At 38.5% G+C, this 21,201-nt stretch overlaps 1 protein-coding gene across 1 annotated transcript in view; it reads left to right on the top strand.

Annotated features, from left to right (window-relative positions):
* Positions 1-2,875: 2,875 nt before the first annotated feature.
* LOC139126041 (dimethylaniline monooxygenase [N-oxide-forming] 2-like) overlaps positions 2,876-21,201 on the top strand; it is a 131,584-nt gene continuing 113,258 nt past the window's right edge. The window contains exons 1-2 of the mRNA XM_070692105.1: positions 2,876-3,006; positions 10,819-11,268. Coding sequence (XP_070548206.1) covers positions 2,886-3,006; positions 10,819-11,268 — 571 coding nt within the window. The 5' untranslated portion in view covers positions 2,876-2,885. The remainder of the gene's footprint in view (positions 3,007-10,818; positions 11,269-21,201) is intronic.

Here is a 21,201-nt window from a genome sequence, read left to right as displayed (position 1 = left end):
TTGGTGTTCTATCCTTGAACACTTCACTTTACAGTGCAGACTAGAGGGATGGCAGAAGTATGTTGTTACCCGAATATTGCCTGCCAATATGTATTTTTTATGCAACACACCTGATGGAATTGTATCCTTACTCCTATTATCTCTTCGTCCTCTTGCAGTCAGTAGTCTTTCACCCGACTTTAATACATTGAGTAAACAAATTACCCACCTGGTGCATTTCAAATTTTTGCTCCGCTGAAGCCGAAATCACGCGATTAGCAGTTTTAAAAAATCTGAAACTTTAATTGACAGATCTTTACAAGTTTCAATCGTATTTGTATTTACTACAGAAATCTTACTGGTTTGTACCCTTTCAATAAAATTGAAAGCCAACATTTTTATCAAACACGTATTCAGGCAAGACAGAAGCAAGTACAGTTATATTACAATTACAGTGAATTTCAAAATAGCTTGGAATAACAACGTGCTGGGGTGATTAGAAAAAACGTTTCTTGCGATAAAAAATATCGCCGACTGCGTCTATTGCAAAGGTTGTCTTTTGATAGATTTTGCAACAATGTAACCTAATACGACGTCCACTGTTCTCACTCACAGAACACATTGAGTGTAGGAAACACCAGTCGTTGTACCGACCCGTACACACTGTACCGAGAAAAAACCTATCGTTAGTGTTCTGGGCAGTTTCATCGCCGGAAAATGTGAAAAAGGTAATATTAGAATGTTCAAGCAGTCAGTGTACAGGTGAGTTTTTCAATGGGAGCGCGGCAACACAAACGATGTTGACTGTGACACAGTGAACGTCGTTTTGGGTTGAATTGTTGCAAACTTTATCGAAGTAGAACGTTTGTAATGAATGTAGGTGGCGTCGCTTTCTATCACCAGGAACGTTTTTTCTTATCATCCAAGCAAGTTGGAATTCCAAGCTATTTTGAAATTCACTGTATTTTGTTTGTAATGAAAGTAAAAAGATTCCAAAAAAATAATTCTGAAATTGTTTGAAAGCCACATCAGAAACAGCCCAGAGCAAATCTGTTTTGTATATGATGAGATTTATGACCTTGGACATTGCGATACTGACTATGTGCAGCTGATGCTTTCGAGAAAAAATTGCAAAAGTCAAATATAATATTAAAATTACCCGATTATCACATTTGTGTATCGAATGTGGTTGCCTATCCACAATCCATCCTCTTCCCTTGGAATACGCAAGCAGACATGTTTTTGACAAATCATGTCTGTTGCTGAATTCAAAGCTAAAGAGAGGTACGATGGCTTGTGTATTTTAACACTTCATCCACCATTTGTTATGAAACACTTTTATTGTTGTATATATTAAAATGATAATTATAATTTGCACTGAATGGTTTCCATATCTATGTAATCAATTAACCTGCCAGCCCGTTGTGTTACTTTGTTTATTTAAGGGACACAATAAAAGCTTCTTTTAACGAAATATCAATTTGACTGTTTGATATACAGCTGCTGTATCGGACTCAATGTATCTGAAGACATATATATATATATATATATATATATATATATATATATATATATATATATATATATATATATATATATATATATATATATATATATTTGTGTGTGTGTGTGTGTGTGTGTGTGTGTGTGCAGAAAATCTCTCTAGTTACCTCAAAACGTGCCCATTTCAGTTGTCATGTGATGACATGAGCAAATAGATAGGAAATCACTTTTTCATCAAACTCCGTATATTACAATGCCAATTTTCGTATATTGAAATCACCGCCTATCAAAATATCGTCACTAAAATCAATATCAAAACTCCTCGTGATAAAGTTTGCTACAATACAAATCTGGTGAATTCTTGTCGTTTAGAGCATAAATATTGAAAATGTAAAAGACTGACATGACGTCCTTTTGACCATTGTAAATGTGCCGTCGTGATGTTATAGTATTGGGTGAATTTCAAACGCGCAAGAGAGATCTTGTATTTAAAGTATTGAAAAGTATGTTTTTACTGGTTCTCTGTACGACAATATTTCATCAATTACTATGCCATTTTTGTTCAAAAGAGGAGGAAATACGAGCCTCCTGCATAAACACACTCAATTTGCTTGTTGTTTCGTGACCCATCGATAAAAGGATTGTCTCTGTTTCTAATCGTTTGAAACACGAGTATTTAGGACAGCGATAATCATTAAAGTGTTATTTATAAAAAAGTGATAACCTTAAAAGCAAATGCAAAAATCCCACGTTGGTACCCATACCTTGCCTTGAATAAGTATTCAACATCCATAGCAAACAGAGGGAAAGAGACGTAAAAAATCTCAAATGCACAGAAAAAACACAACAGCAAATAAAAGGAGACTAAGCTTTGATAATTAAGTTTCGTCCATTGTATACGAAAACGTTTTAGTGCTTCGTGTCACTTTTTTAGTCATCACCTTTTTTTTTCTTTTGTGAGAATTTTTGGCGTATGAAATTGCACATCATTTCCACAAGTGTCACATTTGGCCACAGTATCAAGAAAGGGCAAGGAACCACGTGATATTACGTTTCCAGTTTTTCAGCCCACTTTCTCCCTTTCTGTACGAACTTGGAAGATAACATTGACAAGAAATTCCTTTGACTTGTAAGCTACAAAGGGGCATACAGTGCACCTCAGTTAACCTCGATCAATTGTCTTTTGCGCACGGGATAAAGGTTTATCCTGTTAGCGTCTTTAATTCATTAAAAAGTGTCAAGCCCCGTTTTGCCGCTCATCAAATGCAATCTGAACCGAATCCCATGCATGTTAAACTGCTCTGTGCCTTATTTGCCTTTGGCCACGATGAATAAAATACCACAAGTTAGGGTGACTGATCCAAAGTTGCTGCATTCAAACCGGGTAACAGAAGTTATCAAGTATGGCGACGAAAAAGCGTGTTGCAATTGTCGGCGGTGGAGTCTCTGGTCTGGTGTCAATCAAAAGTTGTCTTGAAGAGGGGGGGCTTGAGCCAGTTTGTTTCGAGAGGCATGACAAACTTGGTAAGTCACATTTTAGAAGATGCTGAGGGTAATTTTGTGAAGAACTGACATAAAAGTTGTGAACGGCGAAGAAAGATTGGTAGTAGAAAAAGTAGCCTTGTTCAGGCTGTGCAGTTTAGGTGTATCTTGGCTGAGGTTTTCAAACGTGCACAAAAACAATCCATATACATTGGGCAAAATGCTTGATATGCAACAATATATACACATATACTGATTCTGTACATTTGTCAAATACATTTAGTTTACACGTACGTATAAATAAAATGCAAAATCACAGTGTACACTTGCTGTGCAAAGATCTGCATTACGTATACTCATGATCTGCATAGATATACGCTTCGCATATCAATGTATTGGAATGTTCCGTTTACGAAGATATACGTTGCAAATGCAATTAAGATTGTGTTCCGTATTACGTCAATATACGTAAATATGCTAAGCGCATATCACAGGCGACCCAATAGGTTCTGAGTTTTTCACACTGTTTTCTCTATCATTTCTCTTCTTTCTTCATGCTCTGAATGATCGGAATAAATAAAATAAATGGTTTATATAACCTAACCTAACCTAACCTAACCTAACCTAACCTGTGACTCTTTATTTATTTTACACTCCATTACAAGGACGTATATCTCTCATACACACATGCTGTAATTAATTAGTCAACACAACTAATTATGCTAATCCGTGGACTTATCAGGGATTTTACGGGTTGGTCAACATCGCGAAAGATAGGAATGGTTACATCACTATCTTTCCGATGTTGACCAACCTCTGATAAGTCCACGGATTAGCATAATTAGTTGTGTTGACTAATTAATTACAGCATGTGTGTATGAGAGATATACGTCCTTGTAATGGAGTGTAAAATAAATAAAGAGTCACAGAGGCTAGGTTAGGTTATATAAACCATTTATTTTATTTATTCCGATCATTCAGAGCATGAAGAAAGAAGAGAAAATGATAGAGAAAACAGTGTGAAAACTCAGAACCTATTGGGTCGCCTGTGCGCATATCAGGCATTTGTCCAGTGAAATAATAGACGCCATGAAAAACAAAAGCCATTCGGCTCTATAAGTTGCACACAAGTTCCTTCTTTAACAAAAACATGTGCGGACAGGACACGTCGACAAAGTGATAGTTATGCGTGCAGGTCAGTGTATTGTTTACGGCTCTGCCTCCAAGTACCGCTTATGTTTTTTATCAGCTACGTGCCGGAAGATTACGGGAGTTACAAAAATATGTCACAGGGGTGTTTGGCTTTTACCTAATCACTCGCAACGATGCTACACTCTAAAAACTGAGCAGAGAATAGAGGTAGGTCAACAAAACAGTTCGTGCAAAGAAGCGTTTCTAAAATGAATCTTAGCGGGCGGTTTGGCAATTCTTCTTCAATATCAGTCGTACAATTTCGTCATATCAGCACGAGGAGAAATTTCTATCTTTTGTCTACTGGGAACTTGAAATAGGTCAAATAACTGATGGGGTGTATAGTTCTGTCACTTCCGGGAAGCTAACTCTGAGAAAAACTGGAAGGAAGAAAGCGTGTGGCAAGAGGTGTTAGCTAGGACTCGTGTAGTGGGATTTTCAAGCGTAGTGAAAAAGGGGTTTTCTATTTGGGAGTAGAAGGGCAAATTAATCGGTAACATAGGATTTTTTTTGAATTTGGCGGGATGCTTGTAGAAAAGCTATTACATTTCCTTTAGAATTTCAAAAATTATGTGCTGTTGAAGAATAGCATTTTAATGCATTCCTGGTTAGAAGTTCTTAAAATGCAATTGTTGACCGTACCTATTAGACGTATACACTGCCATGCAGGTAGAGGTGGTGCTGTGGCCGAGGTAAACGACCTTTGTCGGTGTAAACTTAATACCTTACACGAATACGTTTCAGTTGAGGGTGCACATAAAGAAGGGTTCGAAACTCAACTGAAAAATTAATGGTGACAACATATTTGCAGTGTTTTAATGGCTCGGCTGCATTTTGTAAACTTCAAAAGAACTAGTTTCCAAACAAACTTTCGCAATAAATCCTTTTCAGTGAACTTATTGTTCGCTTATTTGCAAATTGATTAAATTTCTAAGATCAGGCCTTAACACTAAATACACTCCAATTAATTACTTGTAGAACAAATGAGAACAACAGAGAGCTTGGCAGTCTGAGGCGGAACACCTCATTTATTGTAGGTGACCCGCAAAATGGCCACAAAATCAACAAGATACATAACTCACAGAAATACAAAGTATATAAGGCTAACAAATCAACCCAATAAAAGGGTGGGTGGGTGTGGTTGCCAAAACTCAGACGAGCTGCAAACACAGGCTAACTCGACTGAAAGTTTGATGTCAAAGGTCACAACTCTGAAAAACTTAATTACTCCCTTTGAGGGCGCTCGACTCGCTCCCCCAAAGGGGCACAATTGATTACTTGTAGAACAAATGAGAACAACAGAGAGCTTGGCAGTCTGAGGCGGGAACACCTCATTTATTGTAGGTGACCCTTAAATGCCCAAGGATGAAAGACGGCCAAGCTCATAACACATCACTTTGTGAAGTAAACTGATGCATTTCAAAGTCATATCATGCATAAGGCAACTGCAAAATAGTAAAGTAAACAAACAGTAAACACTTGAAAGAGCGCAAATAACCATTTATGCGTTCTGAAACCTCAACTCTTTTGAAAATGGTATCTCAAGGTACAAAAGGTAGGCCCCAGATTTCCAGTCGCCATGGCTTTGAACTAGCTCCCCGGAAACATGGGCGGTAAAGGCAGTGGTGGCACCCCTCTGCGGAAACTGTGGCCAGAAAAAGACTGAGATGGGAAACCGGCTGAATCTAGCAGAGAACGGAGTTTGGCTGTGAAACTACGATGCGTAAACGTCGTCAACCCTGAGCTGCCCGGGTAAACAAAGGCTGGACTTGACGGGGAAGCTGGGATGGCGTGAAACATGTGGCGCAAAGCAGAAACTAAACACAGGGGTGAACCCGGTATTAGTAAAATTGGTACAGAATGAATTGTGGCCCTACACTGATTAGTTTTAGACCATGTAGTAGCAATAACAACTCCAACCGAAGTGAATTTAAAGTTGCGGCGGGCTAGGTGCTTAGATGGGTCGAATTTATGTGGGCTAGGGGGCACGAAGTTAGATTTGCGCAAAAATAAATGGAAGGCAGTGAGGAAGGCCGCCCAGAGTGTGATATCTGAAGGCTTTGAAAAATCCAAAAGCTTGTAAAGGATGAGCAAAATGGAAGGTGTAATGGCCAATTTGCGCTTGGGAACTTGAGGATAGCTGTGTGCTATTCCCTGAAGGGTTAAGCGTAAAAACAAATGGTGAATTACTTGCCCGTCAAAACCGCTCAACTCGTGTAAGAGGCGAACTGCATTGAGGTAGTTTTTAAGGTACCAACATTTTTAATTGTTCTGATAAACACTGAACAAACAAAGCCAAACTTGTGGGGGAAGCGGGAACTGGCTTCAAACCATAGAAAATACAAAACAGGAAGTAAGTCTTCCATTGTGAGTTGAAATTGGAGATAGTCCCATGGGCATAGGCAGCAGAAATGGTGGAAGTCCACTTCTGGTGAAGAACTCTTAATCCTTGGTTGAAGGTTTCTGCTCCTGTGAAAAAGTGAGAAATTACCAATCGTGAGTGAAATTGAATAATGAACTGTCTGCATGCTTTTCTTTCATTGGTTATCCCTGTTAGTTCCATGAATTTGGCATGGCTAGAATTGTCACTGTCCCAACGACTTAGTATGTCTGCAATACGGTTAGAAGTGCCACTGACGTGTACAGCTTTGAGGTGAAACTGGTACTGTGCAGCAATGAACCATATTTCCCTTGCACATTTTAACATGATGGGATCTCTTGTGCGGCCACAATTAAGGACATGTACTGAGGCCTCATTATCACACTGTATGACAAATTGTCTGCCTACAAGTTGAGTGGCCCACAGTTTACATGCAACCATAACAGCCATAAATTCTAGGATGCTTATGTGGTAGTCTTTGTCACGAATAGTTTGGGGAAATTGACAATGGAAATACTCGTTTAAAAAGGTACCACCAGCCCCTAGCAAGCATGCATCTGTGGTGAGTGATTGGTCAGGGAAGCCCCAATCCTCTGTGGGTATCAGTGATGTGCCGTTGAATTGATCTAGGTAGGCCATCCACCACCGAATATCTTTTTTGAACTCCGTGTTGACATGGAAACGGTGGTGCTGACGTTGCAATGTGCGTAGCTTATCTAATAACCTTGAGATAAAGACCCTCCCTGGCCGAACACAACCTGCAAGAAATGCTAATTTACCTATAAGGGACTGTAATTCCCTTTTATTGGATCGTTTCCTGGTCAGCCATGTGGGAAGGTACTGTTTAGTTTCCTCAAGTTTTTGTGGGGGTACACTCATAGTCATGTCAATAGTATTAAATTGGCGACCAAGGAAAGTCATTACTGGCGATGGTGGACATGCTTTTCCAGGTGATTCCTCGAGACCGAGCTCAGTAAGCAAGTCCCCCAACTGTGTGAATGCAAAATCGGCTTTGTCAACTGATTCTGCACCTGCAAAATCATCTAAATAGTTCACGCAATCACTCCCCTCCTGTTGCAAAATATACCGGACAGCATTGGTAGTACGCTGACAAGCAATAGATGCCATCCTTAACCCAAAGGGCAATTTAGTGTCAAAGAAAATCATTTCTCTCCACTTGTACCCCAAAAGGAAGTAGTCATGAGGATCAACAGGAATTTGACGGTAAGCCCGTTTTAAGTCACGTTTATAAAGTAAACAATTGGGGCCCTTTATCCTGATAAGTTTTGTGAGATCATCCACACCCGGGTAGCTCAAGGAAAATGGCCCATCCAGATAGAAATCAGAGGGAATCCCATCATTGACAGAGTGGCCAATAGGAAAACTGAGATCAATAATCACCCGGCGATCAGGTGAGTCCTTCTTGTCAACTGTTTGAAGTGGGGAAAGCATGATAGGTTTGTCAAGGGGATTTGATTGAAAAGGCCCGACTGTACCTCCTAATGCTATTTCCTTGGAGATGTATCTGTCTACATGGTCTGGGTATAACACTGCGGATTTGTGATTACTGGAAACTGGGAGTGGGTGATGTGGTGATGTGTAATTTAAGGGCCATCCGAATTCTAAAAAATCGCAAACTGCGTAGTCATCATAACCTTGTAGTTTGGCTTGCCAAATCGGAATGCATAAATTGGACTGAACTGGAATCCGACAGCCCTTGTAATTTGGTAAATTGGAATTGTAAACTGTGATATGATCTTGGATAGTCACCCCGGATGTGGGGGACAATGGAGGGGGCCACTCGAGAATAGAGTTGAGGGCGCTCTGACTTGATTCAAAATCACAAACATCGGTATGCAAAGGTGAAAAGTTATCACTTTCCAAACTTTGGTGAATACAGCTAAAGTCAACATTATCTGTGTGAACAAAGTCACAGTTGCTATTGTAGGAGGACCCGAACTGTGGATGCTGGGGCACATCGAACAAATTACTAACAGGCTGATCACAACATAACAGTGGCTGTGGAGACTCTTGATGGGTAAGAAATTGCCCCGGACCAATGGTGTCGGTTGCTAAAGGTAAAGCTTGGTTGTCTGAAATGTGTGCGCCAACATCACAATTCGGATCCTCGGAATTATGTTCTGCGACCGTCGTCCTGGAAACATTACTGTCGTGGGAGCATCCAGGTTGTAATAGCACATTAAATTCATTTTCGTTGACCTGATTGTCACTTGCAAAGGGGGTATTGTGATGAAGGCACAGAGCATCCTGACTAATAGTATTTGCGGCTATTTGTACAATTGGAATGTTTGAACAGTATGTGCCAGTATCGCAAGCTGGATCCTCTGAGACATACCCAGCATCATCCCCCAGGACAGGACTATGGCTAGGGTTGCACTGCTGAGAATCGAACTGATTTTGTTGTACATAGTTACAAGGAAAAATCTGTTGGTTAATATTGTCATAAAGAGGAAAATCTGTTTGGACACTGCGATCCAAAAAACGACCTGTTGAGTTAACTTGTGACAAGCTGTCGTGTCTCTGGCTAAAAATACTTCTGTTTCTAACCTGGTTTTTCTTTTCGGGCTGCTGCTTTGACCGCTCTTCTCTGAACTTAGGGTCATTGTACGGGCATTTTAGCTTAGGGTGAGTCTCCTGCGACTTTCTGAACTTGTGGCAAGCACTGCAGATATGTTTATACTTGCATGAATTACCATCGTTGCATCGCCCTTCCTGATTGAATGCCCAACAAAACTGGATTAGGTCGCCTGATTTCGTTAATGTGTGGGACTTATGTTTGACCTCAGATGCCCTGGGGTACAGGTACAGTTCTTTTAGGTCGTGGCCATCGCTATCCCAACTCCGATGGCCACACTCGATATCTTGTAAAAAGGCGCCGTGGAACTTCAAGACTGCGTCCCATGGATAGACTGATGCAAACCGCATGAGCATGTTCAAATGTCGTAAGCGTACCCGCTTCTCGGTGTCTGAGATCGTGTCCGAAAGCAAAATCGATGTATAGCCCTCAACGAATTCGTTCATAGTCATAGAATCGTAACTAATTTCCTTGCCAGCCCCGAATGGTCGTGGTTGTGCCGTCATATGGGGCCATGAAACCGACACAGTAGCCTTGTCTTTTCTCGTGAGAAAACGTTGAGACTTACCCAACTTAAAATTAGAACAATCATTGAATGTCCTGCGTTGTGTTGAGAAAATCGGGAACATAGCTGTGCTGTGCCTCTCGCAATTCACGCTGAAGTTGGGTGTCTGCTGCCATCATGCTTCTCAGCTGATCGATGTTTGGCGCGGCCTGTTCATTGGCGTGGTAGTTTGAGTTTCAGTCCCAGCGTCTATGGATAAATTCCGACTTGAATGAATGTCGGTCTTGATGCTATTCACTTCTTCTCTTAATGCTCGGAACTCTGACAAAAATTCGGAAGCAATGTCCGATGAAACAAGCTGATCCAGCCCGTCAGGAGGTGGATTCGAAGCTTTTCTACCTCTCGGCCTGCCACGTGATGTTGGCTTCTTGGCTGCGGCTACGCGACTCATCATGTCGAGGAAAATGTCGATGTTGTGGTTGTAAGAACTAAGATGAGTATTGATCTTGATCGGTAGCTAGAGGAATGGCCACCAAACTGTGTCTCGGTGGTAATGTCCGAAAAAAGACAAAACGGGTAGGTTCAAAGATTGCCAAAACTCAGACGAGCTGCAAACACAGGCTAACTCGACTGAAAGTTTGATGTCAAAGGTCACAACTCTGAAAAACTTATTTACTCCCTTTGAGGGCGCTCGACTCGCTCCCCCAAAGGGGCACCAATTTATCTCAATATTGAGTTACATAAACAGTAGGATATTTATGCATATGAACATAACAATGCTTGTTTTTGGACAATTTGATGAATTCCTCTAAATATCCCGTCTATAAAAGCTGAATGCACTGAATGTGACCGATCGTTTAGTGCACACCATTGGTTGTACCTACATTATGGACTTATTTGCATATTTGATAATTAATAGTGAATCCACATAATCATTCCTGATTTTTGTGGCAAATCAATCATATCTATGCTCGAAGTGCAATACGCAGGAACAGTAACTGATTATTAGGCCATTTGTGTATTAAAAGAAGATTTTGAAATTAAGGTAAAATAGAACATATTCAAACAGAGACGGCAATGTTATTTTTGTTATTATAAAACTGTAAATTTCTTACATGGACCATTGGAGTCTTGCATTGATTATCCACCTATCGCGCTTTAAATTTTTGCCCTTTCTTCAAGGTGGTGTCTGGTATTACACAAAGGATCTACGTCCTGGACAGGGAGGCGCCATCTATGACTCTGTTGTGAGTAACAACAGCAAAGAGTATTTGGCATTTTCAGATTTTCCCTTTCCGAAAGAATATCCACAATTTGTTGGCCGCCGACTTCTTTTCAAGTATCTGCAGGACTACGCGGCACACTTCGATCTGGAGAAATACATCAGATTCAACACAGATGTTATCTCAGTGAAACCGTCAGGCAGAGACAAGTATTGGACTGTACAACTACAACATGGCAATGATAGTGTCACCACCGAAGAGTTTGATTATGTTATGGTGTGCACTAGTATCTTCAACAAAGCCCATACTCCTTCCTACCCTGGTATAGACAACTTCGCCGGCATGAAAATCCACACGAACGAGTATCGAGAACCAGATCGCTTTAGAGGAAAGACGGTGTTAGTTATTGGTAAGACGATATATATATATATATATATATATATATATATACAATATTTAGCAAGATGCATAAAACTTAAGTGACACATTGCATTACTTAGTACGTATAGTAAATTGTGATATATATATACATATAGTTGTTTGAATAATTTATTATTTTCCATATGTAATCTTTGTCACGTGATTTGGTCAAAATCTCAACATTTCCTTAAATTTCGTTTCTATATATGAAGAATTGTAAAGTTGCTTATTTTCATGGTCATTTTGATTCAAACTTCATAAAACTTGACCTTTTACTACTCTGAAATAATATGTCTTAAACCCATGTCTTAACATACGTGTATTTCAAAGCTCACATTTTTAGATAGCAATGATTCGATACCGAAATGTTTGGAAAATAGTTCATGTATATTTGTTCAAATTCGTTCTCACGCAAAATGTGAGATTTTCTTAACCGGAAAGGATGTGCGTTAGATATTCTCCACAATAATACAACTGCACTTTTGTCACGAGTACTCGATATTTCAAAAGATATATAGCGTTCAATAAAAGTTACAGATGTAGTAGCTTTGGGTAATTTTTATTGATGTCACGTAGTACGTGCATCAACGTTGAAAGACTAAAGCTTTTCTTCAATTTCATCAAGAACAACAATTACCGCTCATCGTGCAAGTTTGGTGGAATGGAAAAATCCGTTCGAAATGTAACCATAAACATCAATGTATTAATTTAAAATCGATGTGAAAATTCGAATTTTCAAGCCCCGGATACCCAAACGTATGGTAATCGTTCGAGAGTCCATGGGCGAATATATGTCCCCGAGGTGCAACCAAACAAAACGGGGACAACGAGATGAGCTTCAAACGATCACCGTACTTGCAAAGGATTTAAATAGACCAGAGCAAAAATACATTTCTCCTCTCGATACATTTTACCATAAAAGAATGATTTATCGAATTCAATTGGTATATACTCCACACATGACGTAAATTAATCGTTTACTTGTATTGCTGTTGTTTAACAGGCGGATCATTGTCTGGTGGTGAAATATCTTGTGAAGTTGCAAGAAATGCTGAAAAGGTAATTGAAACTGCATATAGTAAAAGTGCATTGGAAATACGTTATTGTTTTTCAAGTTCCAAAAACCAAGATATCTTACAGAGGTCCGTGATAGCAATTATCAAGTAACCTTCCATCTCCACATAGAAATATCAAGAAACGTCTTTCCTTCGCGAAACATTACCTGCCTTTGTATCTTGCAATGACGCAATCTGGAAATCTACAAACCGGAATTCATTTAAAGATAAAAAGTTTAAATTTTGAATGCTCATGCCAGGTCATAATTAACTCCCACCCTCTGAATTGATATCCGGTCTAATAACGTGCGGTTATCGTCGATAAATCTATCTCTATCTATCTATCTAGAAAATTTGTATAGCGCTTAATATCCAAAGTTAAACAATGCTCAGTGGCGCTTAGAGTTACAATGAAAATGCTCTCTGGAAGATGTAAGTTTTAAGCGTCTTTTGAAAATGTTGACATTAGGAGAGGTTTTTATGTCCCGGGGCAAAGAGTTCCAAAGGACAGGAGCTGCTACAGAGAAGGAGCGGCGACCATAGGTAGTCAGATTCCATCTAGGTGTGTGGAGAAGGCATTTATCAGATGAACGAAGTACACGTGATGAGGCACAAGGTGTTATTAAATTCCTGAGATATTGTTGAGCTTGTCCATAAATGTGCGATGAGTGTCATTATCAAACAAAGGTGAAAGTCTTACAATGATCTGACTTTCCGTACAAGATGCAGCCCAGGCTGCAATGCAATTGTAGTAAACTTTTCTTCCTTACCATTCACTAACTAACATATTCGACATCATAATAATAATCATATTGATTATCATGATCATGATCATCATCATCTTCATCATCGCGCTGGTTAGTAAACACAAATACATCGTGCTTGACTTTGTAGAATGAAGGCTATTTTCTCAGAAATTGTTGCATAAATTCTTGATGCACTTTAAGAAATATTCTTCTCGTTTTGAACAAGAGTATCTTGATAAAATTAGCGATAATAAGAAATCGGGTGAGATACTTCCATAAGAGCAAATACGTATCATATCGTAATGATATTCATTATTGTAAACAATACCTTCCAAAATATAACCAGGAAATTGAAGCTAAAATTAAAGTTTTGAATTTACTCGTCTCACGAAGAGACGTATGCAGATGATATGCGTTGGCATGCATAAAGCACATTAAAGGCTGGCCTTATAGTAAGACATCCTCTACACGGGGAACAAACGCACTTGGACACCGGAAAAGCTTATTGTATCTCATTAGGTGTATCTGAGCATGCGCCATGGTACTTGGTTTTACCCTCGTATTGGTCAGAACGGATTGTCCTTTGAGTTTGCCATGAAGACTCGGTCCGTAATGAAGTCACCATCAAAGATGATAAAGACTTTAGAGAAAATCAGCAAAACTCGAGTCGTCGATCATCAATTATTTGGTTTACAGGTAAATTACAATGCTCGATGCTAAAGCAGAGCGTTATAAACAATAGCACAAAATTACTTCAAGTACAAAGTAATTATATCTGCTACTTAAGTTACACGCATCCCGCAATCGTCAGACAGAAGAAGTGAAAGGTTTCTTAGCTCGACTGTCTTATATATGTATGATCGGGACATAAGTTTACTTGTAGGTGGTGTTTAAATTTGGTAAATTATATTAGTTTTGGTGGCGACATTTTAAAACCAACTTCGAGCGTTTGTTTAACAGCGTAGATTTGTGAGCATTGACAATGTGTAGTTTTTCTGATGTACAAAGATTACATATATATCATATAAGAACTTTATAACATTGCAATATTTGATAATCATATATATATAGTAATATATGTTACCTTTACACATACAAAACACTATCAGGGTGAAGATTTATATTCGCCGTTGAAGAGTATTATGGTTTGTGACGACATGCAAGATAGGCTTACACAAGGTCAGATCAAACCAGTGGTGGACATTAAAGAATTTCTGAAAAATGACGTTATTCTTGTGGACGGCACAACCCTGAAAAATATCGATGCTGTAATCTTTGCGACCGGATACAAGTTCTCCGTACCAACCATTGATGATTCGATTTTGTACGGTAATTTGTATTTGTTATCCACTGTTCATATCATGGGAAAATTTGCAGTTAAAATTTTACAAAAGTTGTAACACCAACTACCTTACAATCTCAAACGTATAATGTCCGATAATCACCTCCAAAAATCAGTGACCGTTGTCATGTCAACCAACACCATCATGATCATCCACATCATTATTTCTCTCATTCTTCACCGATACAATTAGCTTCATTTTAGATTGCCGTCTTAGCACATGTTCAACAAGCCTACTTTTTGTCGGGCGGATAGGTTCGTGGTTTTCATCTTTATTTAGGGGCATATGACAGGGAAGCATGATGAAGTAGTAAGATTATCTCATCAATATCGATATTACACGTCTGAGGAAAACATAGATTCATGAGAAACAGTTTCAGTACAACAATCTCTTTGTTCTATTGATGTTGATGCTTGGGATTTTTTGACACTGTTCTGTTATTAATTCCACAGACGAATCAGACAACGCTCAGCTGTACAAGTACATATTCCCAATTCGTCTTGAACATCCAGAAAAACTTGCCCTGATCAACATAGTGAATACGTTTGGGGCACACTTCCCAGTAGCAGAGCTGCACGCCAGACTAGCAAGCAGAGTATTTGCAGGCAAAATGTCGCTTCCTGAAAAGACTATCATGCAACGGGATGTCGTGAAAAACAAGTATTTTCCATTAAGCCTTTTTCTTTCTACAGCCCTTTCCCCTGAAATCCGTGCACAGTAACGGCGTTGAGAAATTAAATCTCATTTGTAGCGATCATTGCCAATAAAAGTGCATTAAGGACTGAACAAGATTACAGGGGATAGAGCGGGTGCTTTTTCTGATGCGTCGCTATTTTTTGCGCAAGCATTTATGAAGGGTCATGAAATTTCATGCATGCTTTTTGAGTGAGAGTAATTATTTTTGAGCAAGTATAAGAAGTCAAGACCTGGCTGTCACAGTGTTTCTCCTTAAATATCAAATCATAATACGATGGAATCTATTTGACAAATTATTAAAAAATTTCACCTTGAAAACAAGCTAGATCTGTAGATTTATTTATGATTTATTGTTTTTGTAAATGTAAATCGCTTTGAGTGGAAGGTAAAATGTGTATACACAAATGCGATTTTTGGATTCCATCAAATATGTTGATCAACAAAACATAGAATATGAGAAAATATCGTGACATACTTTTTTTTTTTTTATCTTTTATTGTAAATCATCATGAGCTTATAAGAAATATATACAATGCGAGGTAAAGTGTAATGATGAAATACGATACAGTCTATATCTTGAAGAGGAGAATTCACATTAAATTAATAATTTTCTCAAAGGTTTGTAATACATACTCTTTTGTACCAATCTGCTTTCTATTTTATATCTCAAGATGAATTCGTTTTTAAGTATCACTTCAACTGGTGTATTTGTGTTAGTTATCCAATATTTATGGATGCTCCATTTACCCAGTAAGATAAGAAGATTAACAATACAATCCTGTTTCTTTAAGTTTATGTCACCACAGACCTCTGTAAAAATAATATTGGCTGGTGTTATATCTACCTGTATCTCAAAATACCTTGAAATAATGAGTCTTACTCTATTCCAACACTTGGCAGCAATTTGACAATGTATAAATCTATGTTCTAAAGAGTCTATCTGTTGGCATATTGGACAATACATAGAATCCTTTAACTTCCAAAAATACAGATACTTATTACATGGTATTAAACGATGTAACAATTTCCATTGGAACTCTCTAAGTTTTGTTTCTTTTGTTAAATTGTAAACATTAGTCCAGATTTTGCTGCAATCACTCAGTGATTCAAGAGGCGTCACATTAAGATTGTTGAACCATTTCAAGAGCTTATTACCAGCATGCGCTGAATACATTTGTATGAGATGTGAATACATGCTTTACAGGTTAATTTATGAAGTGGAGAAATAGAATTACAGAGACGTACATTAAAATCATCCCCTGCGGTGCGAATTGCGTAAAAACAACGGAATTTGGAGGACCAACCTAACAGAACCTGATTACCAGTCTGACTAGCATTGCGGTTCACTACAAACCATGCATTTAACACATTTACATAGAAATCTGGAAGAATACGTAATATGTTTTCTGGAATCGTCTTCCAAATTGTAAACTGGTGTAGAAGGTTACTAGTAGCATCTAAATGAAAAATACGACCATGGTAAAACAGACCAAGTCACATCTTTACAATTTATCAATCTTTTCACCCACAAAGCCAACATGGCATCGACTTGACACTTTACATTTGCGTGTCTAACACCACCAAGCTTGTAATCACTTTGAATAAGTTTGTTAGAATTCTTCTTTTCCGTTTAACAAAACTATCAACAAGACTTTGTACTTTACAACATACATCGCTTGGAATGCCAATAACTGATGAAAGATACAAAATCTGTGAAATAGCAAGAGATTTAGTGACAAGAATACGGCCATAAATTGTGAGTTGTCGTCTTCTCCATGTATTTAAAATTGTTTCCAGAGAATTAAGTTTACTGTCCCAATTCAGTTTTCTACACAACAGATCGTCATAACCAAAATAGACCCCCAGGGTTTTTGATGGGTCATTTGTCCAACTAATATCGCCAACCGTGTCATTACAAAGTTGTAATGCGCCCAACTTAAAGGCCTTGGTTTTCTTCTTATTCAACTTCAGACCACTACAATCGTGAAATTCTTCCATTACAGTGAGAACAGATTTTACAGAGGTAATATCCTGAACAAAAACAGTTGTGTCGTCTGCAAGTAAAGAAATCTTTGCTTCTTTAACTTGGTCATTATGAGATGGTAAACGAAACCCTTTTATGTTCTTATCATGCCTGATTTTGCATGCCAACATTTCAATTGCAATAACAAATAATAAAGCTGAAGTGAGCACCCTTGACGGACCCCTCTTTCTAGCTTGAAGTAACTAGAGCACCAACCTTTATACAAGATACAACTTTGAATATCGGTATAGAACGTTTCACCCATTGACGAAAAGAACGCCCAAAATTCATGCGTTGTAGTGTTTCATCAACATAGTCCCAATTGACACTATCAAAAGCCTTTTCGTAGTCAATAAAAATGGCTACACCTCCAGTGTTGTGTTTCTTTGAATAATGAAAGATGTCAGCAATGAGTCTGACATTCTCACCAATAAAACGCCCCTTCATGTATCCTGTTTGATCACTGTGGATCAGCGATGGGAGGACAAGTTTCAGACGATTAGAGAGGGCTTTTGTAGCAATTTTGTAATCAATGTTTAAAAGAGAAATCGGCCTCAATTATTGAGATCATCTTCAGAACCCTTCTTAAATAGGAGTGTAAGAACACCACGTTTCTGAGATAACGAAAGTGCTCCACTCCGATAGCTCTCATTTAAGGATGACAAAACAAAATCACAAATATCATTCCAGAAAAAACGATAAAATTCCACAGTCAACCCATCAGAGCCTGGGGATTTGTTTGAGGCATACTGCATAATGCTTTAAAACATTCTCTAACAGATAACTCGCCTTCACAAATATTCATCTGATCATTTGACAGTTGTGGAACAGGTGTATCTCCAAGAAAATCATTTAAATTCGTATCCCTTTGTCTTGCTTTGTATAAATTATGATAAAATTTCTTCTGCCCATCAAGAATATCGTCAGTGTCTGTGACATAATTACCATCAGAAGTATGGAGGACATTCATTTCCTTTTTAGAGGCGTTTGACTTTTCTAGCCCCAAAAAGTACTTGGTGCTTTTTTCTCCCTTTTCTACCCATCGTGCCCTGGAGCGTATTTGCGCACCCTCAGCACGTAAAGTATACAAATCTTCTAAACGCTGTTTAATTGTTGCGTAAGTCTCAATGTTAACATCTGATGGCTCATAAATCATGTTTTTTTCTGCTATATGCAGTTGTTTCTCTAACTCTGGGATAAGGATGTTATTATTTTTTGTTGTATTTTGACAGTAAGTGATGGTACACTCTTTAACATCCTTCTTAATTAAATCCCATCTAACCTTGGCATCAACATTTTGATATTTAGTACCACAAGTTGTAAGGAGACGACGAATTCTATTGACATAGTCGTCCTTTGCAGTAAATACTTATTGAATTCCAAACACCAGGACCTCTGTCATTATTCTTCACATTCATTTCAAAATACACTGCCATGTGGTCAGTTTTCAAAGCAGGTCTGATGTCTACAGTCTTTGTGTCTCTTATAAGATTTTTAGAGATAAAAATATAATCAATTCTACTATAAGTTGGGCTGGGATGTAAACGCCGCCATGTAAATTGTTGTCGGGACGGATTGCGTTGTCTCCAAATATCAACCAAACTGAAGTGATATAACACTTTCAGTAGGGATGGGACGGAATTATCGACAACAGTTGAATGGGATTTTTTATCAAGGCACTTATTAAGCGTACAATTGAAATCCCCAGCTATAATAAGGGATTCATACACACAGTTTTCATCGACTACATTGACCAAATTTGTGAAAAAACGTTTTTTCTGAATACAATCATTGGGTGCATAAATACCACAAATTGAAAGACCAATATTTTTATGCATACCGTTAACGATCACAATCCTACCATAATCATCTTTGTACACGCTGTCGATCTGAAAGTTGGAATTCTTTGAAATAAGAATAGCAACCCCTCTACTGTTGTTGGTACCGTTTGACAGAATAATCTGTCCACCCCATTCCTTTCCCATTGAGTAACATTCACATTATCCCCATACACTTCTTGTAAAATTGCAAACTTTACTTTTTGATGTTTCAACCATTGAAATATATCTCTACGTTTTGTGTTATTACCTAAACCTCTTACATTTAAAGTTATAATGTTTATTTTGTCACTCATCGTTTTCTTTGTTTCCTCTTCCTTTTGCGTTTCTTCCTTCCACTTGATTCCGTATTCGAGCTACTTCGGAGTATCGGTGGCGATTCTGGCGATAGATCGGACATTTCTTCTTTTGTAGTGTCGCAATCGACGAAATGTTCGTTGCCGCTCTCACTGATGTTCGTAGACTCATCTTCATGTGAATCGCTGTCTCGTATGCAGTCGTCACGAAGCGAAGCGCTCGAAACAGTCCGATTTTCAGTGAAGAATGAAGTTATCGACCGTTGTGTAATATGGTGTTCCGATGATGTAGGTTCGCGTCCGGTTTTTCTTCTGCGACAGTCTCTTGACCGAGGTACTTCTTGGCGCGAATCTCTTTGTTCGTTGTCTGTTGGAGTCGATGACTGTGACGGTTGTACCAGCACCGGTTCTGCAGGAATAGATGAAGGCCGGGATGTCAAAGTTCCCTCATCGCTGGAAAGTCCTGTGATTGGCTGTTGAGGCGCATCGGTATTTAAGCCATTCGTCACTGCCATTGATAACGTAGTTTCAACACTTTTCACAATCGGTTCGGTTTGCTTGTCATGTTTTTGTGCAACACATTCTTTAGCAAGATGTCCGCAACCTAAACAAATTCTGCATTTCGTGGGATTTGTACAACGGGAGCGATAATGACCCGGTTGTAAGCAATTGTTGCAGACAGCTTCTGATTGATTTTGCGCATTGATGAAAAGTCTTGCTGTAAATAAGCCAACTTTAGTAAACTTTGGTAGTTCTTTGCTTGGTTTTTCAGCAAATACAGTTCGATCCCCATTGCATATATTTGTAAGCTTGCCATTGATTCTCCATCTTTGTCTGTTGACCCGAGATTTAATTTTCAGGCCCAAAGCAGTCAAAGCTCCCTCAATGACACGATCATCCAAAGACAACGGCAAATCTTTCACGGTGATCTTGATGCCATCTTCGTGTAATTCACGTCGAAATGGATTTTTGTCCCACAATTCTACTGCTTTACCACGTAGGGACAAACCGTGTTGTAGTAATATCAACTTATCTGCATTGTCTTTGGGGTATATTCTCCAAAGTCCTCGAATTCGCTGCAAGCCGTCAATATTGTCAATTGGCACGACCTCTGCAATACCAGCAAGGATTTCCTCACCTTTTAACCATTGCTTGGTTTCTGCCTTGACAACATCTGACTGTTTCAGGAACAGGACAGACTTTCTTTCTTCACCATACTCAGCGTCTACATTCGTATGAGCCACTTGTGCGTAACTTCGTGCAGTGGTAACACTGGCAGCCATGCTGGGTGTGGTTCCTTTGTTGCGACCAAAACTGAGTTGAGATGAAACCTTCTCTGAAAGCACCCAAAAGCGTAGAAAGTAGCACAAAATTGGTTTCCTTCAACGTATAAGCAAGTAAACTCGTGCTTCCACGACTTAGAAGTCGAAGAAAATTTTGGTGGGATGACAATTTTGTCAAAAAGTAGCGCAGCGTTCTGACACTGTTTCCGTAGATGACAGATGCAGAGCGCCCTCTCTATCGTGAACATACTTATCGATATGAAACTTGCGATATCTGTGCATTTATGATATATATATATATATATATAATATATATATATATATATATATAATATATATATACATACATACAAACATATATATATATATATATATATATATATATATATATATATATATATATATATATATATATATATAATACATTTATAATATATAATATATCGATATGTATATCGATATGCCCGAGTACGAGGGCTCTTCTGGTATATAAAGTCTAACCCAACGATAAAATGTCGAGGCTGCAGGCCGAGACATTTTATCGTAGGGTTGGACTTTATATACCAGAAGAGCCCGAGTACGAGGATTTTATCCGACTTAAAAACTATCGCCCCTAACTGATATATTTTCGTTTTCAATGTG

This window comes from Ptychodera flava (genome assembly GCF_041260155.1).
Source record: "Ptychodera flava strain L36383 chromosome 3 unlocalized genomic scaffold, AS_Pfla_20210202 Scaffold_26__1_contigs__length_13983176_pilon, whole genome shotgun sequence".
Taxonomy (NCBI): Eukaryota; Metazoa; Hemichordata; class Enteropneusta; family Ptychoderidae; genus Ptychodera; species Ptychodera flava.
The sequence above is the reverse complement of the archived record's forward strand: the minus strand, read 5'-3'. Positions and strand labels throughout refer to the sequence as shown.